Here is a 27,092-nt window from a genome sequence, read left to right as displayed (position 1 = left end):
CAGTATTGACAGGTAGGGCCTTTAAGAGGCGATTGGACCCTGCGGGCTCTGCCCTCATGGATGGATTAATCCATTCATGGATTAATGGATTAATGGGCTATCATGGGAGGGGAACTGGTGGGTTTGTAAGAAGAGGAAGAGAGATCTGAGCTAGCACGTTAGCACACTCAGCCCCCTCTCCATGTGACACCCTGCGCCCGAGACTGCAGTCCCCACCAGTAGGAAGACTCACCACATGCGTCTGGCTCCACAGCCTTGGACTTCTCAGCCTCTATACATGAAGAAATAAATTCCTTTTCTTTGTCAATTACCCAGATTCAGGTATTTTGTAGAAGCAACGGAAAGCGGACAATTATAGATAGGCATGTGATTGCTCTGTTTTTCAAATGAGGTTCTGAGAGGGTAAGGAGACTTGTCTGGGGTTACCCAGAGCTGGTGCTGAGTTCACCAGCTGGTGAGCTCAGCACTAGATTTGCCCAAGTCCAAGACTTTGACCCCTGCACCTTCTCTGCCTTGGCTTCTGGGTGCCATGAACCATGCTGGGGACTCAGGAAAATGATCCCATTTCATTCTCACCACAAACAGGGGTTAGTGTTCAACACAGAGACGTGAGTGTTCAGACCCCCATTTTGCAGATGCCTATGGTGGGGAGGAGATTTGCCTGTGGTTTCGCAGTTAGTGAAGTGCTGGATTTGGGATTCAAATCGCATCAGTCTTTCAGCTTCTAAAGCCAGTGCACTTCCTGCTGTGTGGCTCTGCTCATCACGGGCCAAACTCTAACATTAGGAAAGTGTCATCTCTTTGGGCTACTGTCCTACAGCTGTAAAATGGGTTCCTGATGCCAGTAACTTTGGAAAGTGGTGAGGATTAAGTGAAATCACAGGAGCGAAAGGGCCCAGAAAACTCCTTAGCCGTGTGGGGTCCACATTGTTCCCTCTCAGTGTCTCCAGTCCCCACAGATTCCCAGGCCTCTCCCACCAGGGGCCTGAGAAACTGATTCCCTGAAAGTGTTCAGTGATTGACGTGATGCTCCTGACAGGGATATTTGCATTTGAACCTGTACAACAGAGAGAAGGAAATGCTCAGCCCCAGCGAATCAGTCATTGAGGGATTACAGGCATAGGAGGAAGATAACTTGTGATGGGGAAGGAGAACGTCTGCCACTATCTGCTCTGGCTGCCATCTGGCAGTGGGGCATTCTGGAATTAGGCAGAAATGAATCTAAATCCTGGCTCCACCACTTGTTAATGTGGCCTCTGGTGTTCCTTAGCCTTCAGGGTGTCCATTTCCATGTCTATAAGCACAGGTGTGCTCATGCCCTGCTAGAAGGTCTGTTGGTGAGACAGGGTAAACGCGAACACCATTGAGATTCTTGTGTTAGAGATTCTGTCTGCTCCTCCACAGCCATTCTCTGTCCCTTCTGTGCCCAGCTCTGGGCCCTGAGAGCCTGATCTGCAAAGACCGCTTTGGCCTCCGTTTCCAGGTGGGTTCAGCCAATGGAAGGCGCTGACAGGAGATCAGAGGGCAGGGAAAAAGAGAGGCCAGGGCATTGAGGTGGCTGGGCAGCCTCAGCTTTTGTTCAGGTTCTGGGAATTGCTCCTCCCCTCACTCCCGCCAGCCTAGGCGGTAGCAGCTTGGCCTCACTGCCAGCACAGAGGCCCTTCACTGGCCTGGTTAGTTCCCTTCCCTTTACCTGGAATGCACCTTTGTGTATAGTCTCTTTATTCAGTCACCCCTGTGAGACCACCCACTGTTTCCCCTCAGGTTACCTACCCTGACCACTCCCACTTTACAGAGGAGCAAGCTCAGTCCTAGAGAGCTTTATCTGGGTCAGGAGGGAGCACAGGAGAATGGGTGACACATTTTCTCTCTCTGCCTATGCGTGGGCACGAGCAGAGCTGGTGTGCCTGAGTGATGTACCTGTTGCTCGAGTAAGGCTGAGAACGACTCAGTGAAAAAAAGGTTTCCAGGGGAGCCTGACCTGGGAAGGTGTTTCCTTGTGGACTGTGCAGCTGAGGGAGGGGCAGGGGAGGCAAGGGGATCCCAAGAAAGAGTAAGACCCAGAGTAAGAATGAGAGTGGCCCTTGGAAGGCAGCAGAAAGAAGTGCAACCACTTATCCGGAAGAGGGCTTGGAGGTCAAGGAAAGAGGGGAGGGGCTAAACCAGCTTTAAAATGATGCTAAGTTCAAGTCTAGGTGGTGGAGGAAGACAGCCTCATAACCAAGGCAAAACAGAATGAATTCAAGGTGCAGCAAAAGGAGGATAATAGGATGGACACAAGAGAGGACATCATTTCTATAAAGATGACAGGGTCTAAGAACATAATTCTCCAAGGAGGACTCTCGGGATATTTTAAAGAAGTCTGCAAAAGAAGTATCTGGAATGGGCAGAAGACTCCAGGAGGTCCTTATAGACCATCACTGTCTCCACGCCCACTGTTTATAGAGCACCAACCATATAGGAAGTTCCTTAATATAAGCGTCTCCACTAATCTCATGAAGACTATACTGTTGTTGAGTCATTGTACAGATGAGGAGACAGGTGAGAAGATAACTTGCCAGAGCTGGGATTCTAATCCATACCGATGCCTCCAAAGTTCATGCTCATACCCCTTGAACCATCCTGCCTCTGAGCTCTCGGAGGCTGTTAAGGATAACGCAGCCCTTGTGCAAGATCTCAAAGCCTTCTAAATACTGTGTTCTGTCTCACATCACTGGAGAATTTAAGGCCCTTGTCTCAGAGATGTGGTTCCCCATGCCCATGGGTAGTGGGCAGGGGTGAGAGGGTGGATCACAGAGGTTTGGGGCAGGGCAGAGGCTGGGCCTGTGATCCGGAAATCTTTACTGCTGGCCAAAGGCTGCAACCATGAAAACGGCTCTGACAGTGACATCAACTTGGAGAACAAAAAGTCGTATCCTGGGCACTGCCGTTCAAAGTGAGGGCTGGCTAAATTTATCCTGGGAAGGAATGTGAAGGGAACAGGGAGAAAAATCAAAGCGGACTTGGTTTTTCTCCAGCACCTGCCTTCCAAGAGGCAATAAGCATGGTAAGATCATTATCTCACCAACCACCCACCCTCTGAGGAGGGTTGGCAGGGACTGGTTCTCTTCCCGGGTGGAGGGAGGAGGAACAGAGCTCAGGGATTGTGGGCCCAGGCTGCAGACAGAGGGGGTAACCCAGAAGTCCCAGCTTCTGCACTCTCCTGTGGCCGATGGGGATCACAGAATCTGCCCACCCCTGTGACAGAGACAGCTCATTGGTCACCAGGGTCTGGTTATCTCCTCTCTTTGCAGATGATTAGACCACATTTCCCAGTCCCCTGCATTTAGCTGGGGCCCCATGACAAGTTTTTGCCGATGAAATATGAATGGCCGTGAGGTTTGTTACCTCTGGACTGAGGTAGTTTAGAGCAGTGTACCTTCTATGTCTTCCCTTTCCTCACCTGATGGCCAGTTGCTCAGGAGTCAGGAGAGGACTCTGAGGCTCTAGAGAGACTGAGTCAAGATGGCAGAGCCTAGATCCCTGAATGACTGCATGGCGCTCCCCACCCCCACTGGCCCACAGTGCACTGTGCCATAGGTAAGAAATCAACCTTCACATTAAGCCACTGAAATGTGGGGTTTGTTTGTTATAGCAACTAGCAATGCTAACCCTGACTGTTGCAAACTCCCAGAATTTCATGGCTGAGAGATGTAATTTGCCAAGGGACAAAGAAAGAGCTGAAGTTGGGGAGTTACTCAGGATTAGACAGAGGGCACAGTCCCATGATGCTATATCCCAGGAGTAAACCCTCTAAGGAGGCCCTAGGGGATCTGGGTGTGGTGCTATGGCTGTTGTGAATTAGCTTCTTGATCTTGGGAAAGTCATTCGACTTCTCTGAGCTTTTTACTTCAACTGAAAAATTGGAGGAAAAAGAGCTCTGAGGAGGATGAGTTGAGAGAGTGTCCATATATAGTCAGTGCTTAAAACACATCCCTTTCTTATCCTAGCATAAAGATAAAATGAAACAATATCTACATTTACTTTAATCATTACACTCTCCTGGCTCCTGTAGATAATGATATTAGTAATAATAACAGCCAACATCTACTGAGTACTCCTCTGTGACCCGACACTGTGCTAAGTGCTTACGCTTATTAGCTCATTTAATGCTCACAACCACCCCATTGCATTTAAGTACTGTTGCTATTCCCATGTCACAGCTGAGGAATCAAGATCAGAGAGGTGAAGCAACTTGTCTAAGGTCACAAAACCAACAGTGAGTGAAGCTGGGATTCGAACCCAGGCAGTCCAGCTGTCGGACCCACACTCTTAGCCAGCATTCTACACTGTTCTTTTGTTGCTTGATTTCTGTTGGGTCATAACTAATTTCGTTCTCCAGCTGGGGCATCTTTTTGCATTTGCTAGGTGGGTCTCCATACCCAGAGTCACTGGCTGGGAGCAGAACAGGAAGCCTGGGGGGTCATGCAGTGTCAGGACAGAAGGACCCTGTAGCCTCCTCATCTAAAAAGGGGGATGGTTCAGCTACATACACCATGCCCAAGCCTTGATTTTCCCCAAGTCCTCTGGCTCTTACCAGGTCACTTTTATTTTTTTGGTTAGGATTGGGGTTGGTGAGAATGACAGGACCATTCCATACCTTGACCCCTCCCGACCTGGCCCAGTCCACCTGCCTTATCTGCAGGCTCTTCTCCCTGCCACACGCTCAAGTTCCAGCCATATCAGACTACCTGCCTTCCTGCATTTCCTGAACACATCCCACAGACACAGATGTCTATGCTTTTGCCCATGCTGTTCCTCTCGCCTCCCTTTTCCACCTTGCAGACTCCTATTCATCCATTAGGGCCCAGCTCAGATGACCTCTTGTTCTTTCAGCATTCAACAAACATTTGGAGCACACCTGCTCTGTGCCAGATACTGTTCTAGGTACTGCTGATACCTTGCCAAGCTCTGCTGTCATGAGAGGGAGAGAAATACTAATTAACCACACAAGCCCATAAGTAGCTAAAATCGGACATAAGGAAGGGTTGGGAAGGAGAGGAGTGCCATTCTATGAGCACAGTTAGATGTCTAACCTAGGCTGGGGGTTAGGCAAGGCTTCATGTGAAAGTGACCCTGAAACCGGAAATACCATTTAACCCAGCAATCCCATTACTGGGTATATACCCAAAGGAATATAAATCATTCTATTATAAAGATACATGCATGCATGTTTATTGCAGCACTGTTCACAATAGCAAACACATGGAATCAACTCAAATGCCCATCAATGATAGACTGGATAAAGAAAATGTGGTATATATACCATGGAATACTATGCAGCCATGAAAAGGAATGAGATCATGATCTTTGCAGGGATATAGATGAAGCTGGAAGCCATCATCCTCAGCAAACTAACACAAGAACAGAAAACCAAACATTGCATGTTATCATTCATAAGTGGGAGCTGAACAATGAGAACACATGGACACAGGGAGGGGAACAACACACACTGGGGCCTGTTGGGGGTGCAGGGGTAAGGAGAGCATCAGGATAAATAGCTAATGCATGTGGGGCTTAATACCTAAGTGATGGGTTTATTGTGCAGCAAACTACCACGGCACACGTTTACCTACGTAACAAACCTGCACGTCCTGTACATGTATCCCAGAACTTAAAAAAAAAAAAAAGTGACCCTCAAGCTGGGGCTTGAAGGATGGAGAGTTAAAAGGGCAAGAAGGCCAGAGGCAGGGGCCGCTTTCCTGGCTGAGGGATCTGCAGGCCCTCTCACGGGAAAGAACGTGGTGTTTCTGAAGCAGCTGGAAGAGGGTTGGTGGGCTGGTGGGTAGAGGCAGATGGAAGTGGCAGCAGCTGGGTCCACACATCCCAGCAGGCAGCCAATTGTGTGCATCTCTTCCCAATTCCATGTTTAGTGACTTCACCCTGGTAGCTTGAAATTGACCATCCTGGAGTATTTACCTCACAGAAATCCAGCCAATGCTACAAACCAGGGGCATGAGCTGGGGTTGGGACATCCCCCAGGGCTGCCTTTTCTCTCTCCATTAGGATTCAGCCCTCTACTACAGTATCTGCCACACCAGACTATAGCTAATAATTTGGACTACGGACTATGAGCCATATCTCGCTGTTTCTTTCTTTCTTTTTTTTTTTGAGACAGAGTCTTGCTCTGTCACCAGGCTGGAGTACACAGTGGAGCGATCTCGGCTCACTGCATCCTCTGCCTGCCAGGTTCAAGTGATTCTCCTGCCTCAGCCTCCCAAGTAGCTGGGATTACAGGTGTGCACCACCATGCCCAGCTAATTTTTTGTATTTTTTTTAGTAGAGACAGGGTTTCACCATGTTGGCCAGGATGGTCTCCATCCTGACCTTGTGATCCGCTCACCTCGACCTCCCAAAGTGCTGGAATTATAGGAATAAGCCACCGCGCCTGGCCTCATATCTCACTGTTTCTGTTTGCCCAAAGGCCTAATGCTCACAGTAGGGGGTTGAGTAAATGCTTGCTAGAAGAATAAATAATTTCTGAGATTCTTGACATCTCAAAGATTGAGTTTAGGTAGGTTGTCCTCAGGGCTCCCTCCTGCTGCCGCTGGTTTCTCCAAATGCTCCTGATTCTGCAGGTGGAGCTAGTATAAGGTAGTAACAACAGGCTGCTTCTCTCCCCAGCAGAACACAGTTAGATTTGGCAGCTAGCTAGGTGGGAAAGTGGGTGCCACTTGTGGGAGCCAGCCTCTCGATAGGGGCAATGCGGGAAAGAGTAGGAAAATATATGTGGGACAGTTACTCCTGCTAAGCACTAGGCTAGAGGCTTCCACACCTGTTGTTTCATTTAGGCCTCACAACAGCTGAACGAGTTAGCTGGCGGCTTACGCACTTTGAAATGAGATAGTCCTGGGCCTGAATCCCGGCTGTGCCACCTAGTTTATATGACCTTGGGCGAATTACCTCTCTGAGTCTGTTTTTCCATCTGTAAAATGGAGATGAGAGCAGTAGCTCTAGGGTTGCCTAGAGGATTAAATGACTATGGAATGTGAAGGCTGAACATAGTACCTAGCACACAGCTTTCTCTTAATATTGTGTACTGGTCATCAGGAAACATGCCTGATTTTACAGGTTGGGGAAAGGCACAGACATGCTCCATAGGCTACTCTGCCTGCAAGGGGCACAGCTGGGATCTGAAATCTGGCTGCTTGACTCCAAAGCCCTTGCCTACCCCTACTGCCTCCCTAAGAGAGGAGCCAAAAGGAGTTCCTTGCAGCCTCAGTGGGCAGGGAGCTTGCTAAGCTGGTGTCTGTGAAAACACCTCAGCTGTGGAGAAAGCACAGCATGGCTGTGACTGCAATGATGCCATAGGCATCAGAGGAAAGAACAGAGCCCGAACAGCTGCCAGCGCTGAGCTGGAAAAGGGGAAAGCAGCCCAGAGGCACAGGCAGGGCCAGAGTTTTCAGGGTCGGGGGCTCCTCTGACAGGCGTGGCTGGAAGGGCCACTGGAGCCCAGACACTTGAAGGGCAGCGGGGATAGTTACCTGGTGGGCCAGAGACTCTGCACTTGCCCCAGGAGCCAGTCTCTGGTCTGGGCAGCCCTGCAGGTGGACCTCTGCAGCCCACATTCCCTGGCTTCCTCCCCGCTGGTTTCTGGGGAATTTGGTCAATGGGCGGCACTGGCAGGGGACCCGAGGGTGGGAAGGAGGGGATGGGGTATGTATCTGCTCGCCGCTTCCCTGCTCTGCCTTGATTTTGCCTGTGGCTGTGTCACTTTGACTGCTGCTCCTGTCAGGCACCCCAGCTCAAAACCAGGCTCCCATTCCTCCCGCGGGGGCGGCAGGTCTACAGTGGTGACGGCTTCCCACTTTGTTCATCCCTGTGTGCCTCGACTCCCATGCTGGTTCCTGTTGTGTAAATTTCTTCACAAACCCCAGCTGAATGTGCTTTGCCTCCAGGGCCTTCACTGAGACACCCCTAGCTGTGACCAGACAGGACACCTCTAACACAGGACTCAATCGAATGGTTCTGAGGCCTAATAGTGCTGGGATGTTGTGCGTGTGAGTGCGTGTGTGTGTGAGTGTGCGCGCGCTCCCTTGTGGCATTACCAGCAAGCGATAAAGAATGAGTAAGTACAAACGTCAATTACCATAATAAATCATTTGTCAGATGCGCTTCTGCAGGGCAGGGCTGGAGCTCCATTCCAACGTGATTGTGATAGGTCTATAAATAATAGTGCATGCTTCAGCAGCCCAAATTTCCACAGCCCTTCCTCAGACACCCACACATGTTGATTCAGACTTTTAGGGCTTGAAAGAGCCTAAAAGATCATCATCTTTAACCAGCCCATTTTACAGAGGAGGAAACTGAGGCCCACAGAGGCAATGAGACGTGCTTAACATCACATCCAGCATTTACAGCAAGGCCTGAACTGTAGCCCACATCCTTCTGCTTTACTTCTGCTTCATCTTGACCATCCTTGGCTTGCCCCAGCATAACATATATATATTTCTTTTGTATAAGCATTTTTCGTTATTTGGATTCAAGTTTATCATCACTATATTAAAACTTGCTTGATTCTAGGAACTGGTCTTGTTCATCTCTGTATTCGCCACAAAGCCCAGCATGTGATATAATCTGGAAGTTGAAAGAGACCTTCAAAGTTCTCCCTACATTATCTACAAAGGGTTTCCCTGCCGATGCCTGAATACATTCAGTGCAAGGAAACTCACTACCTGTAGGAGCAGCCCAAATTTAGCTTTGGATAGCTCTAACTGTTAGAAGTACTTCCCCATGCTGAGCTGACATTTGCAGTAGTCAGCAGTCAATAAACGTTTGCTGAATGGAGAAGGGTTTTTTTATCACAATGTACAAATCCCTTGGAAGCTCTCAGACATCTGTTTAGAAATGATCCATCCTCTCATCGAGTGGTGGAAATTCCTTCTTAAAGCAGGGACACGTAACTGTTACAGCAGCAGGAAAAACAGCAACAAACTTGCCGGAGCCGGGTTTGACTTGCAAGGGAAAACTTGGGCCTGGAATTTGGGTTTCTAAGTGAAAGTGGTGGTGTTCTCAGCAAAGCTTTGCCTGGTGGGAAGTAATTTTGCCAGCTGAAATACACTTTTACAGTTGATTTCATACTGATAGGAAAATATCTCCTGGCAGACTCTGCTTCAGGGTGGGGCAACATCCTTAGAACAGGCTGGAATTCTCCTTAGAGAAGGGCCCAAAGCCATACTTATTTATTCATATTCCAGGCACCAAATCAACCTCAAAGGCAGACATTTAAAAAAACGCTTCTTGTTGATCTTTAAAAATGCATTACTATTAATTTATCTTTAATTAATAAGGTAGGGAAAGATCAATGGACCTGGAGTCAGAAGATGTACCTGAGAGCCAGGTTACTCGCTCTCTGCTCCTGAGAGGGATCTTTTTGGCCTCAGTTTCCTCATCTGTAGAATGGGCGTTACCAAACTTGTCCTACTTGTGGTTGCAAGCACAGGTTCTGGAGCCAGACTGCTAGGGTTTGAATTCTGGCTCCAGCAGTAGGAGCTGTGTGGCCTTGGACAGGTAGATGAAACCCCTGAGCTCAGGTATCCAGTTCTAAAATGTTCTCTTGAGCTGTTATATCTTTTTTTATTTTTTTGACAGAGTCTCACTCTGTCGCCCAGGCTGGAGTGCAGTGGTGAGATCTCAGCTCACTACAACCTCCGTCTCTGGGTTCAAGCAATTCTCCTGCCTCAGCCTCCTGAGTAACTGGGATTACAGGTGCGTGCCACCACGCCTGGCTAATTTTTTTAAAAATTTTTAATAGAGACAGGGTTTCATTATGTTGGCCAGGACAGTCTTGAACTCCTGAACTCGTGATCTGCCTGCCTTGGCCTCCCAAAGTGCTGGGATTATTACAGGTGTGAGCCACCACACCTGGCTTTAAAATGTTCTCTCTTCAGGGTCAACAAGATAATCACACAGAGAACCTGCTAATTCTCTGGCTCACTGGTAAGTGTTCAATGAGTGTTAGCTAATATTTTCTATGAATAATACTGGTTGCTGTGAGAATAGGGTAGACATGAACATGATAAAGGGCTATCTAAATCCAAGATCACTCTAATTGCATCACTTCCACTGAAACCTAAAAAAGATGAAGAAGAAAATGGATTATGGAGAATTCAAGCAAGTACACTTCCCATGGAAGAGGGCCTTCAAGTGTTTCTGTGGAAATGACGGTGCTGGCTGCTTTTAACACATATTCTATGGCTTTTGGAAAGAGAAAAATCCAGATTGTAGAGAGAATGATCAAAGCCAAGGGTGCACTTCGATTCTGTCTCTGTCAATTGGCCTAAGATCTTGCTGATCCACACGTTTCTGCCTGGAAGCAGGACAGGCGCCAAATCTCCGAGCTTCATGAAAGCTGCTGTGGGTACATTTCCAACATGAAACGATCACTAGAAACACCTACCGCACCAGGAACATCTAGCAGCTGAACAAATGTTTTTTTGTCCCAGACACCAAAAGAGGAAATCCAAAACTGCGTTGCCTTTTAGTAGCAAAGCTGTCTTAGGAACTCTCAGAGGAGAAACAAGAAATCAGGCATTTTGAAATGCAGTTTCGATTCTCTCCCGTCAATCACACCAGCCATCACTACCAGATATATCTCTTAGAGCTATTTTTTTCCCCCTTTTTTTCCCCCTTTGCGCATGTGATGGCGCAAGGTATGCTGGAAGCAATGGATATAGATCAAATCCCTGGGTTTGAGTCCTGATGTGCCTCTTAATTAGGCTGTATAATCTCAGGCAAGTTTTGAAATCTTTCTGAGCCTACCTTGGGGGTGGGGGAAGATGGTGAGCTGTGATCTGTCAAAAATAGGTGTGAAAGGGCTTTGCAAACTTAACTCTAGGGCTCTTAATCTGAGGTGCAGGGATAGGCTTTCATTTATTATTTATTTTTTAGAATTTTTAATCTTATTTTTGTAGAGAAGGAGTCTTGCTATTGCTGCCTAGGCTGGTCTCAAACTCCTGGCTTCAAGGGATCCTCCCGCCTCAGCCTCCCAAAGTGCTGGGATTACAGGCAGGAGCCTCCACACCTGGCTACGGGATAGGCTTTTAGAGGGCCTCAAAGTCTTGGAATTTTATGCTGCATAAATATAAATGCATAGAATAAGAACTGGAAGGAAACTCATTAAACCGTCCCAGATGTTAATTCCCTGCAAAGGGTGCAGACCTGGGGGAATGAAGGGGACTTCCCATGTCATTACTTTGTATATATCAGTATTGGTTGGATTTATTACTCTGAGAATGTATTTATATCTTATTTGTAGAAATGAAATAACCTGGCTAGGCGTGGTAGCTCACGCCTATAATCCCAGCACTTTGGGAGACCAAGGTGGGTGGATTACTTGAAGTTAGGAGTTTGAGACCAGCCTGGCCAACATGTTGAAATCCCGTCTCTACTAAAAATACAAAAATTAGCTGGGCGTGGTGGCGGGCACCTGTAATCCCAGCTACTGGGGAGGCTGAGGCAGGGGAATTGCATCAACCCGGGAGGTAGAGGTTGCAGTGAGCCGAGACTACTGCACTACTGCATTCCAGCCTGGGCAACAGAGCAAAACTCTGTCTCAAAAAAAAAAAAAAAAAAAAAAAAAAAGAAGGAAAATATCCTTTAAGAAGAGAACTTGCCTGTGAATTTTCTCATGTCTATGAATACATGCATCTTCCTTGGACAATGGTCCCCATTTTCATCGGGGGCATAAAGCAGTTAGAGTCCTCTGAAAGTTAAGGAAGGGCTGTAATTTCACAGATGTAAGTTGTCAGGACTTGTCCTGGACATCTCTGCAGGTGCCCCTCAGGTCCGTGCTCCTCCCTTCCTCGCCCTGCCCCAGGCTGCCACAGTGGGCTGCTTTGCCTCAGCTCTGGCTTCTGGTGGGGCTCTCCTGAGTCACAGCCACATGTCAGGCTGTCCTCTGCTCACATCTCTGTCCGTCTCCATGTTCCTGTCACTGCTTCCTCTCCTCGCCTCTTCAGACCTGGGTGGTAACCAGTGTCCTGTTTCTGGCCCTGGCACTGCACTATCTGTGTGGTTTCCGTACACCCTGCCCACACCTTTGAAACAGTCCCTTTATTAAACTCTCCTCAGATTACCCAGTTAGAATGTGCCATCTGTTTCCTGCGGGGACCCTGACGGATACAGTATTTTTAATCTGTCATTGCACCATCAATGCCTATACACTCACGCACACACACTGACACACTCACTCTCAGCCTCACACATTCACCCACTAACAAATACACCCACTCTCACGAACTCACATGTGCACACACACTCACACACATACACAACATCACCTGTTCCCAGGACTTTGGGAAATATAGTACTCTTGTTAAAATCCTGCTCCTGTGAATTGAGAGTCTACCTGGGCCTCAGAAACCTTGCCAACAGAGAAGACAGCCTCCTGAAGAACTGCAGGGCTCTGCTGAGGGCGCCTTTCACTTGTGCAGCACTGAACTGTTGACTCTCAACAGTTCTTATTTTTAGAAATTGCTGCACTTTGTCTGCTAGAAATCCAGATGACCCCACCAACTGCAATCTCAGTGTGCTTGGAAAGAGGCTTCATAAAAATACTAAGTTAAAGCGGCCCACGGAGTCTTTAGCCACGCAGAACAGACCAAGGAGTAAAAATAAAATCTCTCCACTAAATTTCAGGTAGGGGAAGAACAGAATCTTTAGGGGATCACAAAAATAAAGATTAACTTGCATGGACAGCACCAAGTACACTGGAGAGGAGTTAAAGGGAGGCACATTTTGGCTCAATTTGAGGTCACCTTTCCAATGAATGGAGCAGGCCACTTTGCTTGCCACGGAGATCAGATATCCCCCAGTGTCAGGGTGATTACATGGGCCTGTAATCTCTTACGTGGGTCCGTAAACTCTTTTAAATCACAAGGGTCACATTAGGAGTTGAGATCCAATGACCTTTGAGGCTACTCTAAGATGCCCCCTTTGGAACTTCCGCTTCCTCATCTGTAAAGTGACCGCCTTACTCTGGGTGACTGCAAGGGAACTTCAACAGCTATGAATTCTCAAAATCTCTGATTCTGCAGGCAAAGAGCTACAAAAAGTAGGGGCGGCGGGGAGTGACATTTGGAAGGGAGCTGCGAATGTAATTAGTGATGGAAATGTGAATCTCTAGCTGCCTCTGGATGTCTTAGTTAGCAGATTCAAGCACGGCCGAATCTTGGCTGAATAATTCCATTCCCTCCAGAGCAAATGGCAACAGTAGGGGTGTTGAAAAATCTGCCTCTGTTGGAGGGAGCAGCAAATGAATTTGTTTGGGAGACAAAAGGCCGGGCTATGAATTGTGCTGCCAGCATCTGCTAGTCTTGAAATCTCCTTGGAACTTAGATTCTTTGTTTTTAAGCTGGGATGAAAGTGTCAACCACATAGGCATGCTTTTTTTCCTGAGGATTAACAAGTACAAATGTCCCTAGTCTTCCTGGCTGGGGTGGAGATCATCCAAAGAAATATGTTTTGAATCCAGGCTCCCCCTCTTGCTTGCTTTGTGACTTTGAGAACGTTATTTAACAGTGAGACTCCATCTTCTCCTTTATAAAGTTGGGGGGGATATTGTAGCATCTACTTTGTAGGGCATGCAAGGAATGCTGAGCTGAAGCACACAAAACGTTTTGCACACAGGGTGACTAGTATGGTTTCTACTGATAAGTAGCTTGGTGAGATTCTAAAAAACAGCATACATCTTACCATATCATAGAAAGTGCACTGTGACCCACACTGAAGCTGGCTTTGTGACCCTTTCTCTCTTATTCGAGCATTCAGAAAGACAGCTTTGCAGCCTCCCACACGTGGGCTCTTAGCTTAGCCTTGGGTGCCAGTAGTTTGAGGTTGCATGAGGGTGGTGGGTGGGCACCCAGGTGAAGGGATGGGAAGGGGCTTGGGCAGAGCCCTCTGCTTGCCACTGATATCAGATGTCCCCCAATGTCAGGGCTATTACTTCGGCCCTCTGGAAACTTTTAAATCACAAGGGTCAAACTAAGCAGCTTTGCCTCCTTCTTCTCTGGCCTGGGGGACTTTGTTGGGGGAGTCAATTATCTGAGATCCTAAGAGGGGGTGGTTTCTCTTAGGCCTCTGGGAATTATGCAGGCAGGGTCTTTGGGGATATTCCGTCCTGCCTCCCCAAATACCCTCCAAGCTTATTTAGGACCAGGTCTATCCCACATCCTTCTGTGCTCAGGTGGGGAGGGAGGGAAGGCAGCCACAGTGCAATAAATTGGAGATAAAGAACTCCAGACCAATTCTTATTTAGGTGAGAGATGCTGTTCTAAAACTGTATGATATCAGTAGCTGGGGGTCTTTATAATATTCACATTCTTCATAAGCTTTCCTGCCAAATGAGTTATTTGGAGAATTAAAGAATTCCCAATGGCCAAAGGGAAGTTATGAAGATGAAAACTTGCATTTTAGATCATGAGAATTTTATTAATATGTTACTATTTTAAGCCACCATACAAATATCCTTTGTATTGATCTCAGTGTGATATACCAACTGAATAAATATGCCAATTTCTGCCAGTGAGCCGAACAGTATTTTTAACCTACTTTAAAATATGTGTTGTTTCCTATGGTTTTTTTAAAGTTTGGAGTTGATGATGAAAGTACTTCAATTTTTAAAGATTCTTCTTTCCAGAGAATATACATGTATATTTTAAACTACTAAATATAAAGCTTAATGGGGTGGGTGATTATTTTTTTAAGTTATAAATTAACAATTTTAAAAGGTGAAATGATTATTTTTGGCTTACGTATGCCATTGTATCAGAGAAAACCACCTCAACAAAGGAAATTTGAGTAACATTTATTTGAATATATTCAAATATATATTCTTATGTTCAAATGTAAATGAAATATATTCTTATGTATTTTTTTTCCCTGGTCACTCCCTATTTGTTCTATTTAAGCTGTTTAGTGTATAATGCTGTGTACTTAAACAGGGCCCTGCCAGAAACTTCAGGATCTTCAAAAACTGGGGGAAATCCACAATGTATACATGTATCAAAACATCACATTGTATCCCATATATACGCAATTGTTATTTATCAATTAAAAAGAAAACAAAACCTTTAATAAGTAGTGTTGACCTTGTAGTCTACACTTTGAGAACTGCTAACCTAAGATAACTGAGTACGGTCCTCAGCACGTAGTAGACAATTGCTATGTGTTTAATGGATGAATCAATAAATGAATGATTCAGAAAAAAAAGAAGAGAGAAACAAAACAGAAAGCTGAAGCTTTTCACATATTGGTTAATTGAATCCTGAAGATCACAGTGGTACTATCACAATTTCATAGGTGGGGAAATTAGGATGGGAGAAGACCAATGGCTTGTTTAAGCGCTTTCAGTTGCTTCCAAACAGTTTGTCCTCTAATTCCTCTCTCCCTTTCTTCAAAATGGAAAAACAAAACAAAACAAAACCCGAAAAGATCCCTGAAGCCTCAAAGCCATTGGGATGATATTTAAAGACTGGTCTGAGTTCTTGTTTGGAGAGGCATTGAAGAACCAGAGACAATTGTAACTGCTACTGGTGACACACGTTTGCGGACAGAAATGCAAAGTTGCCATCTTGTAAAATGTAAAATGATACCAGTTATCACCCTTACTTTGTAGAGCGAGAAACCTTAGAAAATTCACGCCCAGGGCAGGGAATGGGCCTATCTGGAAGTCACTTAAGCACGTCACAGTTTCAGGCCAGTGTTAGGAACAGGCAAAGAATCGCAGAACCCCAGCATTTCAAGAGACCTTGGCCCTCTCTTCTAACTACTGACCTGCAGCAGGAATCCTTGGCATGGTCCCCTTTAGTGATAAGGAGACACTGTCTCCCAGGACAACCAGCTAGATCCTAATGGCTGTTAGAGAGTCCTTCCTGATTTGAAATGAAACCTGAGGTGGGACTTGGGGCCAGGGGTGGGTGGATGGATGTGGGATCTTGTCTCCCCAATAAACATTGCCGCTAACAGCCCACACCTTCTTCTCCTGGTGTCCCAGGAGACAGGGAATTACCTGAAGTTGTAGCCTGGGGACACGCTGCTTTTCTCAGAAACGCTGTCGAGCCGGGTGAAGGAGTATTTGGGGATGCACTGGTCCCAGGCCTTGTCCAAGTCGCACACCCAGCCGATCTTAATGCCCAGAACTCCCCCCTGAAGAAACGGGCCGGGTATGAGCTTTCCCCTCGCCCTCTGACTCCCTGCGCTGGGCCAGGGTGGGGGTGGGGTGGAGGTGGTGACAAATGATTTCCTCCCATCCTCCAGGTGGGAGACGGAGGCAGGGAGAACGGAAAGTGACATGTCATATACTGCTCAGTAAAGAAGTGCTGTGGTGGCCGGGTGCGGTGATTCACACCTGTAATCCCAGCACTTTGGGAGGCCAAGGCGGGCGGATCACGAGGTCAGGAGATCGAGACCATCCTGGCTAACACGGCGAACCCCTGACTCTACTAAAAATACCAAAAATTAGCCGGGCTTGGTCCCAGCTACTCCGGAGGCTGAGGCAGGAGAATGGCGTGAACCTGGGAGGCGGAGGTTGCAGTGAGCCGAAATCGCGCCATGCACTCTAGCCTGGGCGACAGATCGAGACTCTGTCTCAAAAAAAAAAAAAAAAAAAAAGAAAAAAAAAAAAAGGTTGTGGCTCGGATGCGAACACTGGAGCCTCTGAGTCCTACTTTTGGGATCTTCAGTGCTTTAGCTACAACACAGGAGAAAGTGGCCACAGGTCTACTTTCCCGTCGTTTGGGGCTTATTACAGATCTAAGGCCTTTGCCTGAGGTGAAGTGTGAAGATGGGAGTGGGAAACTGAGGCTTGAGGAAGGTGGACTCGGCAGGGGTGGGGGGCAAGACCGCTCTGCGCGGGGAGAGCAGAAAGGATTCAGGCACAAAGCCAGTGGCAGGCCTGGGATGCTTCCACCAGGTGGCGGTGTCTCGCGGCGGCTCCTGGCCAGTGCCGGCCAAAGGGCCCTGAAATCTGGGAAAGGGCTGAAGGTGGGGAGTTTGGGGTCGCGGAAGGATGGCTAGGTCCTCACCGTGCGCGCCAGTTTGGCAAAATCCTGCCCCGCAAACTTGACCACGTCCCCTACCCGCAAGATGGGGCAGAAAGGGTCCTTGTCCGGGTGGAAGCGGCAGGTCTTCATGTCCCTGGCTGTCAGGTTGGGAAGGAGGTTTCCCCTGGGGAGGAGCAGAGAGAGAGGTCAGCCCAGGGTTCATGGGAAGATCGTCTTGTGCAATCTCTCCCCGCCTTCCGGAGCCTCAGGGCCCTCCACGCCTAGGGGGGATCTGAGCCCTCAGCCTTCATCTGGACCTCGCCATCTCCCTCCCCTCTTTCCTTTCCCTGCATCTTTCTGGTGCCCCATCACCGCCTTCCCTGTTTATCAGGGTGATGTATGTCGGTGACTAATCTCCAGCTGCCAGGCTGGGAGTTCGAGAGGGCAGGAATCATTCCTGGTTACTCTGTGCATTTTTTTTTTTTTTGAGCCGGAGTCTCGGTCTGTTGCCCAGGCTGGAGCGCGGTGGCATGATCTCGGCTCACTGCAACCTCTGCCTCCCAGGTTCAAGCGATTCTCCTGCCTCAGTCTCCCAAGTAGCTGGGATTACAGGGGTGCGCCACGGCGCCTGGCTAATTTTTTTTTTTTTTTTTGGTACAGACGGGGTTTCACCATGTTGGCCAGGCTGGTCGCAAACTCCTGACCTCGTGATCCACCCGTCTCGGCCTCCCAAAGTGCAGGGATTACAGGCATTTGTCACTGCGCCTGGCCTAGTGCACTTCTGTAGTGACTGGCATTGCCCTCTGCACATGGCCAATGCCCACTGAGTAGCTGTGGAATGAGTAAGTCAATGAAGGGGGGCTGAACTGACTAAGAGAAAAGGGATTTCCACACATGGGCTAGATGTGGGGAAAAAGAATGGGACGAGACCGAAAGGGTTTCAACCGTTGAAGGCATCCTTGACCCACGACTAGGCCTAAGTTGTCCCTCTCCTACCCCAAGCAAAACTCCCGTTTGGGTCTGAGCCCCAAGGCGGGGAGGCTGGCAGAGAAACTGACCCCAAAGTTCACCTGATCCTCAGTGGCCAAGGCCCGTTGGGAGATTGGGAATGGTAGGCCCAGGGAGATGGGTCAGTGGAGCGAAAGTGGGAAGAACTGTGGCGAGGGGGCATCTCCACTTCCCTGAAAACAGGTTGGCAGGGCCGGGGGTGCCTGCATCTTGGCTTTAGGGAAGGAGTGGGGACTCACTTCTCAAAGTTGAAGAGGGGGAAACGGATGCTGTTCTTGATGAAAATAGTGAAGTTCTCAGCTTCCATCATGATGGGCCTGTGGGTGAGCACAGGAGGCCTTAGCTTTCCAGGAAGAAGAGGGGGAAATGAAGGCTTTCACCTGAGGGCGACCTTTCCTGGTGGATGCCTCCAAAGGGAGACCTCTTATAGATAAAGGGCACTTTGAGAGTGGGCTATAGGAAGGGGCTGTCTGTGCCTGAGTGTCAGAGCAGGAGGAGGAGGCAGGTGGGTGGGCTGGGGAAGATGATACCCTGGGCCTGAGGCCACCCCCCACACCAGGAAGGGACAACACTGGAGAAAGCCACAGACCCTCCTCAAGCTCAGAGACGCACGGCTCCCACATGGGCAAAGGGGAGCTGAGGTGGGGGCCTGTCTCCTCCTGTCTGGCTTGGAGCCTTACGTTTCCACCGTGTCCACCTCCGTGGGGCACCAGCCCTGGATCTCACAGGTCCGGAGCACAGAGCTGTAGTTCACGCAGCGGCCAGTGAGGATCCCTAAAGTGAGAGCCACAGCTGCTGGGTGGCTGCCTGCCCTTTGCTCCTCTCCCTTTCCTTCCTCCCTCTTCCCTTCCCCCCATCAGGGACCCTGGCAAGTGGGGGAAAAGAGCAGGCAGGGAAAAGGGAGCTGACTTCTCTCCTGCTGCTTCTCCTGAGCCCCAGACCCAGCCAAAGGGAGGTGACAGCCTTCCTTTCATGTGCTCCGAGCCCCAGCAACCCTGAGGACACCTCTTCTTCTTGTGCTTCCTTCCTTGCCTCTGAGTCTGTGCTGCAGCTGTTCCTTCTGTCTGGAATGAACTTTTTGAAGCCCCCTCTGTCCTGCCAAATCCTATTCATCTTCAGGGACCATCCCAAATGTCACCACCTCAAGGAAGCCTTTGGGTACTGCTCACCCAGAAGCAATCTCTCCCCCTCCCCTAGGCTCAACAGTCCTTTGTACCTCCTGGACAGCACAGGCCACTTCAAGCACCCCTGTCTGTCACCACCATCCTAGACTGGGAACTCCTCTGGGGGCAGGGGCCATGCCACCTTTGTAGCACCCACTGGGTGTGGCACCCAGGGAGCAACTGTAAATGCCAGCAGAATGACATGGAACAGGCTGGTTCCCACTCCCTCTCCAACGACGGGCTCTCCCCCATGGGTCCCACTAACACTTGGGATTGTGGGGTGGGTAAGGGGCTGGACTCACCCCCACCTGGGAAGCGCTCAGGCCCGCACTGGCTGTCTGATACACAGCGGTATTTCTCCTCACTCTGTGGGCAGACGGGTCACAGGTTGGTGAAGGACACTGTCCCGGCCTGGTGAGCTCTGCGACTCCCTCGACCTCCCCACAACCAACAGCCTTAGGAGGGTGGAGGTCCCAGGTCCCAGTTGCAAGGTCAGACTTGGGGCCTCTGCTCATACCTCGCCCCTCCCTGCCACCGCTCCCACTCCCACCAACATTTTCAGCCTTGACCTGCTTCACCCAACCTCTGTCCTCCCCTCACCTCTGGGCAGAATCCTTGCATCTGATTTTCAGTAACAATCATCTTGGTGATGATGACAAAGACCGAGGTGCCCTTGGGAGGAGAGGAAGGGAGAGAAAAACATCCAACAGTCCCAATCAGTGAGACAGGGACTATAATTGATTATCCCCACTCTACAGATGAGGAAAGCGAGGCTTGTGTCTAGTGACTTGGCCAAGGTCACAGGGCTGGTGAGGGGCAGAGCTGGCTCTTTGCAGCCACCCACATGGCCCCCTTCCCCCATGTGTGTTGTCCTTGATTGCATTACAAGTTGTGGCAGAGCCTGGAGAGGAACCCAGCTTTCCTGATGCCCAGCACCACAGGCCCAAGCTCTCGCACAGCTCTCAGCTGCTGGGGGAGAGGTCCTCTGGATCAGTGACATCATGGATTCTAGTTTGGGAATCCCATTGGCACTCTTTGCTCACTTTCTCCCTTCCAACCTGCCCAGTGTCTGGACATCCACATGCCTCTCTGGGTAGGGGAACCATACCTGAGGTGGCGTCACGTAATCAGACACATCCATGACTCTGTTGGCGTAGAGTCCGGAGCCCTTCACCTTGGTTACCACCGAGGACTCAATGGCTGTGTCCCGTACCTGGTAAGCCTTCTCGTGCAAGAAAACCCACCTGGGGCAGGAGAGCATAAATGAAGAGAAAGAGAGGAGTCCATAGACCCAGCAGACAGAAGCTGGGAGAGGTCACCTTCCTGCCAACACTTGGCCATGCCTGGCAGGGTGTGCGGATGGTTCCTTCCGGAGGCGTGAGACCTAGAGTGAGCCCTTGGTTGACTTAGAATAGCGTTTCTCCACCTTTTGTCCCACTACTGCCCCTCAGGTGCCTTTCTAGACATTTTCTCCCCTAGTGGTCCCCCCCTCCATGAAACTTTGATATCACAGATATCTGTTTATGTACTGTATGCAAATTTGTGCTTTATGCATAAAAAGAGTGAGAACCAATTTTCACCTCCTTGGGGGCCATATGGCCCCATTGAGAATGCATGGCTCAAAGTCATTCCATGCTGCTGATGGGGGCCACTTCTCTGGCAGGCACCCAGGAGACAGAAGGACAGAGGATCCCAGGCCTCTGCTCCCGTGCATTCCAGCCTTGGCCCACGGCTGTACCCTAAGTGTCCAACACAAAGTAGCTCAGTAAACAAATCAATAAAGGTCCTTGGGAGCTCGGTGCTTGGCAGAATCTATCTGCCCAGGTGTCAGATGAGAACAGAGGAGGAAGCGGGGGACAGCGGCTGAGCTTTTACCTGGCAGGTAAAGGAGCTCGGTTGAAGGTGGGGGTGCTGGGGAAGGAGGGAGGAAGAGTCTGATCTTATTCCCTGGATTGTGCTGCCACCCAGTGGTCATTTACCTGTACTGGCGCCTTCCTACAGCTTTAAGCCATAATGGGACCACGTGGATGAGGCCTTCCCTTTTTCCATCCCTATCTTCCTTCTCAGACTTTCCCCGCCTCGAGCAAGAAGGGCCTGCAAATACTTGCTGGCAACTCGTGCCTCTGCTTTCCTATAAAGTGCCTGCCTTTCCATTTGAAATCGCCAATCACAGCCCTCAAGGCTGAAGTCCCCGCTCAGCCTCACTTAATCCCACACTTCCAGCCTTTGGCAAGATTGCCTTTGTTCCTGATGGCACACTGGGAGGTAGATGCTGCCACCATTCCCATTCGACAGATGAGAAAACCTCATCAAATACGTTTAGAAAATGCCATGCAACCCTCCTCCTTCCCCGAGAAACATACGATGTAAACAAACAAATACATCTATTACATTTTGTTAACCTCACTGTCTCCCAGTCTTATTTGACCACAGAAGCCAGTCTTGGAGAAATACTGGTGACGTCTCATGGAACAGAGGAGCACACTTTTGGAAATGCTGGGTGAGGGCATTTTCTGCTTCTAACCAGGGTGGCACGAGGTTGGAAAACCACACCAGATGAAGGTGAGTGGAAGGAATTTGAGACTGTGTAGCCCAGAGAAGACAAAGCCGTAGGAGTTAGAGGCTGGGAAGCTGCAGAGGCAGGAGCTGGGCTGACCTGAGGATTCTATAAGGAGGTGGGCGAGGACTTCAATCCCAGAACCGCCTGCTGCGGAAAGTCACCACACGCGTGCCACACGTCTGGGAAGACTCCAGGACAGCATGTTGCTCACCTGGCAGGTGTGCTGAGAGGAGGCCCCTTCCTCAGGTGGAGGCTGGACTGAATGATCTCTGGGGTCACCTACAGCAGCAGCTCCCAGAACGTACCGGGGGTCCCAGCCACTTATAGTTTGGACACCACAATCCTATTTACTGCAAACCCCAGCGGATATTTGCAAGCGGCTCTTCGTTCGGTTTTCAGTGAGAGGGTTTGGTGTTATCCCCATCATGGGTCTTCCTTTGCTCACTGGAATCTTTTTTTCTTTTTATTCTAATTTAAGTTTAAATTTTTGATAAATAAATACTATTTATTATTATTATTTGAGACAGAGTGTCACTCTGTTACCCAGGCACTGGCACCATCTCGGCTCACTGCAACCTCTGCCTCCCGGGCTCAAGTGATTCTCGTGCTTCAGCCTCCTGAGTAGCTGGGACTACAGGCACGCACAACCACGCCTGGCTAACTTTTTTGTTTTTAGTAGAGATGGGGTTTTTCCATGTTGGCCAGGTTGGTCTCAAACTCCTGGCCTCAAGTGATCTGCCTGCCTTGGCCTCCCAAAGTGCTGGGATTACAGGCGGGATCCACCATGCCCAGCCCTATTTATTATTGATAAGTAATAATTGTACGTATTCATGGGGCACAATGTGGGTGTTTTGATATGCCTATACCTTGTGGAATGATTATGTCATGCTAATGATCATATTTACTACCTCACATATTTATCATTTTTTCAGTAGTATTACTGGCTTGAATTCTGAATGATTTCTTGAGCAGGAGAGAAAGGGTGTAGTCACAGCACCAGCATATGGCTTCAAACCCGTTACCTGTTTTCCTATTGCTCCTTTAGAGCAGGCAGGCGGCATCCTGATTAACGCACCACTTAGAGTGACTTGCGTGCTTGTAAAATGCTCTCATGCACACCGCCTTCTATGGGGCCTTGTGGTGCTGCTTTATCTCCCAGCACTTTTCTTTTCTTCTTTTTTTGGAAGGGGAGGGGTTTCATTCAGATTTCACAAGGAAGTATGCCTCACGTAGAAATCCCATCTGCCAAATTACGTCCTTGCAGAAGAGAAGGGAGCCTCCCTGTCACAGGAAACCCAAATGAGCATTATTAGCTCACAGCCTGGGGCCCTGCAGAGTGAAGGGAGTGAGGTCTGGGGCCTAGGCTCTCTGCTTCCAGCTAAGATGGCTGTTGGCTGTACATTCGCAGAGTGCAAACTGTGGTCTAAACACACCCTTCTGGAACCGAGCCTCAATGTGCCTAGCCACAGAATAGACATATTTCTCAGTGTCGACCTAAGGAAATGGTTTTCTGAGGCCCCTGCCCTGCGTCCTTAAAGTCCAGGAACATTTGGAGATGCAGAGTTCAGACTAGTATTATATAACCAATGCAGCACTTGCTAAGCCGAATCTTTCACTACATTCTTACTGAGACAGCTTCGTTATTACCTTCATGTCATGAATGAGGAAACTGAGGCACAGAGAGGGTGCTAACTTGCCCAGGATTGCAAAGCTGGTATGTCAGCTCTAACCAGACAACCTGCTCCAGACCACTCACAGCCTCTTCACTCGAAGGTCTCTAGCTGTGTCCCAGCTCAAAGCCAGGCCATGCTGGCCCCCTGAACCGGACCCTGTGCTTTTCCTACCAGCTCCTGCTCCATCACCAGTGAAAGCATCTCCTGGCTTAGGAAAGTCTCAGGAGGAAAGGGCCGAGGACTCCAAGGAACAATCAACCAATCTCCTACCTCCTCCTCCTCCTTCAAGGCTCCTTCTTGTGCCCAGTGGGGCGGAGAGGCCACATTAGAATTCTCTCTCTGACTTAAATAACAAGTGGAAGAATTTCAATGGCCTCACAGGGCCTTGGGATGTCATCAAGGCGGCTAGAAAGAAGGGGATGCTTCATTTCCAGAACGGAGGGGCTGAGGCTGTCTCTGGAGGCCAGGGCTCAGGAGCTAGGGCAGGCCTGAGCCTTCGATTCTTGGCATTTACTCTGCTGCTCTGACTATTTTCTTCTCGCATTCATGGTTTATTATTTATAGAGCGGAAGGCGTGTGGCAGCTCCTTGGCAGGTGGGATGTGCAGGAGAGAGGCCAGAGCCGCGCCCCAGCACCCTCCCATCCGCCCCCAGGGAGTCAAGGAGGAGGCTGGGGAGTGGGTGTGAAGAGTGCACGCTGTGTGTGTGGGAGGAGGAGAGGGGTCTCTTAGGAAGGTGTGAGCTGGGCAGAGGGAAAGGGGGAGGGGTGATGGGGGGGTCTTTGTGAAGTAGTCGCAGTTGCCATCTATTACTGAGTCACCATCTCCGCAAGGCACTTGACATATGTTACCTCCCCTCCCTATAACTCCCAGGGAGGAGGTATTCCTAAATCCATTTTCCAGATATGGGGACTGAGACTTAGAGATGTAAAGTCACTCTTAGGAGGCCCTCTCCTAGTTGGTGTCAGAGCCAGGCTTCTAACCAAGTGCTCTATGTTCCATATTGGGGGAGAGGGCAGGCAGGAATGAGAGTCACTCCTCTCTCTGGACCAGGATGACTGGTCCACATGGGGCATCCAGCCAGGCATGGTGACTCATGTTGTAATCCCTGCACTTTGGGAGGTCGAGGCAGGTGGATCACTTGAGGTCAGGAGTTCGAGACCAGCCTGGCCAACATGGTGAAACCCCATCTCTACTAAAAATACAAAAATTAGCCGGGCGTCGTGGCATAGGCCTGTAATCCCAGCTACCGGTGAGGCTGAGGCAGAAGAGTCGCTTCAACCCAGGAGGCGGAGGTTGCAGTGAGTCGAGATTGCACCACTGCACTCCGGCCTGAGGGACAGAGCAAGGCTCCGTCTCAAAAAAAAAAAAAAAAAAAAGATGGGGCAGCCCAACAGTTCTTCCCACCATAACAGCTCTTTCCACCATATCTGTCACTTAATTGTGCTGACAAGGTGCCTCACAGTGATACCCTGGGCTGAGAGGATGGAGTGGAGAGCCAAGAAGGCAGGATTCTAGACCCTTCTCTTTAAACCAGAGCAGCTCCTCCCTTTCACCTGCTTTATGTATTGAACTCCCACCTAAGATCTGAAATGAGGCTGAATTTTATGAACCAAAGCATGGGGCTGTACAGATGGCAAGTTTGTGGACTGGGTCTTGTATGGGGGAGGAACAGGGCAGGTAGGGCAGGGCTGTGATGGGGTCAGAGGCTCCAGCAGCCACCAGTGACCCTTCAGCACAATGGGGCATCAAAGGCCTGGGAAGTCCCTGGCCTCCTAGTTTGCAAGGAGGCAGCTTCCTCCAGGAAGGCCCTGGAAATCAACCTCAGGCCAAGCACAGGCTATTGCTTCCAGGGACTCAGATCCTAGGGATTTCCTTCAACTTCTCAGGTCCCCAAAGGATCCAGAACGGGGATGGGCTCTCGGGAAGTCCCACTCCACAGAGGTGAGTGGGGATTACCATGTGGACCCAGAAAAGATGTGAGAAACATCAGGTAAGTCCAGGCCTCTCTGTGTGCCCTGGAGTGGGTAAAGGAAAATAGTGATGAAATGGTGTCAACCACAGACAAGCAGCTGAGGCCAGGGGCGGGGGTGAGAGCGTATGTGAGATGACCAGGTGGTGTGTTGCTGAGAAGTTCTCAGAGAAATGATGGACTCATGTTAGGCAGAGTCTAGGTTGTTGACCTGGTTGGGATGATGGGGAAGAGATTGAAGTATCAGTGAAATATTAACACTATAGCCTTAAAAATCCCTTCAAATTCGATTGGGTCCAAGCCACTGTCACCTCTCTCCATAAACTGCCTCTTAGCAGGTTTTCCTGCACCCACTCCTACTCCTTCCACTTCCAGGGAATCAGCCCAGGTGCTCTTCCCAACTCAGATCTCATCGTGTCTATCTCTCTCTCTCTCAAACTCACGTGCACACACACACAAAAGTGCACACAGACACATGGGTTAAAATGCTTTCATGGCTTCTGTTTATTCATCTCCTGTAAAAACAAAAGCTCTCTAAGGGTGTCTGAGGTCCGGCCTCTGTGTGTGTTCCCATCCACCGCACACCACCCTCACTCATCTCTGCTCCCTCGGCTCCAGCCACAATGACCTTCTTTTCTTTCCCCTGTTTGCCAGGCTCCTTCCCTTTGCAGAGGTGGGTTTCTCTGCCCTGAACTCTCTTCCTTCCCTCTTTCACCTGGGTTGCTCTTACTCATCCTTCGGGTCTTGGCTAAAATGTCACATCTCCAGAAAACCTTCCCTTACTCCCTGACTGGGCCAAACACCTTCACAGAAGTGGCTCTCTATAACTGTGCACCTCTAAGCCACAGTTGACATTTCACGTTTGTGGAGATCATCAGATGAATGCCATCTCTTGCCTTCCGCTGTAAGCCCCATGAGGGCGAGGACCCTGTCTGCTTTTGCCCACCATTCCGTCCTCAATCCACAGTGCCTGGCATGCAGAGATGCTGGTACATTTTTGCTAAATTAATGACGGTGGACTCATGAAGTCACAACGTGCATGGGTTCACATACACGGAGATGGGACTCAGGTCAGGGGGCTGGGCTGCAGAGGGCGCTGATGTAACTGGAAGGCAGTGTCCCGTGGGGAGCTGTCAGGCTAGGAGATGGATGGGGTTGGAAATTAAGATGCTAAAGAGCTTCGCACACTCGCTCCAGCAGGCTGGGCTCCAGCCCTGAGGACTGGAGGATTCTATCTGATCATGATGAGACAGAGACAAGGGCAGTGGGGGCTGAGCGGGCTGGTCTAGGAGCCCACTCTCTCCCCCATCAATCTCTGCCTGGAGCCAGTGGAGCCAGGCCAGATGGGGAATGTGCTGAGCCAGATTTTGCACTCACCTGGGCCAACATACCATCTTGTGGCTATAAACAACCACAGCATTGAATATACACGTGAACACAGAACATTTAGGAACCAACTTTGAGCCAAGCTCTAGAGATGCAGACAGTGAACATTTGCAAACCTCGTATCACACAAAACCTCAACATTGGAAGGGAACTTTGTGGCCATTTAATGCTATTCCAAAGCTTGAATCCCTTTTCTAAAATCTCCCAAAGGAGCACTGGATGGTGCAGCCTTTTTACAATACCTGCCTACTGAAGCCTACCAGGGCTTGCCCAGCACACAGAGCAAAAAATCACCTAAAAAGTCACATCTA

At 49.4% G+C, this 27,092-nt stretch overlaps 1 protein-coding gene across 6 annotated transcripts in view; it reads right to left on the bottom strand.

Annotated features, from left to right (window-relative positions):
- Positions 1 to 27,092, bottom strand: part of P2RX3 (purinergic receptor P2X 3) — a 36,093-nt gene that overhangs the window by 5,100 nt on the left and 3,901 nt on the right. For 4 of the 6 annotated variants that reach the window (XR_010147545.1, XM_063784008.1, XM_001136930.6 and 1 more), the window contains 7 exons: positions 20,301 to 20,436; positions 19,793 to 19,864; positions 19,495 to 19,558; positions 18,710 to 18,803; positions 18,269 to 18,346; positions 17,064 to 17,205; positions 16,049 to 16,185 (listed from right to left, as the gene is read on the bottom strand). Coding sequence is in view for 4 of the 6 variants with exons in the window: in XM_063784008.1 (XP_063640078.1) it covers positions 16,049 to 16,185; positions 17,064 to 17,205; positions 18,269 to 18,346; positions 18,710 to 18,803; positions 19,495 to 19,558; positions 19,793 to 19,864; positions 20,301 to 20,436 (723 nt within the window). In the remaining 2 variants the exon portion in view is untranslated. Of the gene's footprint in view, positions 1 to 16,048; positions 16,186 to 17,063; positions 17,206 to 18,268; positions 18,347 to 18,709; positions 18,804 to 19,494; positions 19,559 to 19,792; positions 19,865 to 20,300; positions 20,437 to 22,774; positions 23,034 to 27,092 lie in introns of all 6 variants that reach the window. The other 2 variants (XR_010147546.1, XM_063784009.1) reach the window with 1 other exon arrangement.

The sequence above is a fragment of the Pan troglodytes genome, chromosome 9, assembly GCF_028858775.2.
Source record: "Pan troglodytes isolate AG18354 chromosome 9, NHGRI_mPanTro3-v2.0_pri, whole genome shotgun sequence".
Classification (NCBI taxonomy): Eukaryota; Metazoa; Chordata; class Mammalia; order Primates; family Hominidae; genus Pan; species Pan troglodytes.
Note: the sequence above shows the minus strand (reverse complement) of the source record. Positions and strands in the feature narration are given on the sequence as shown.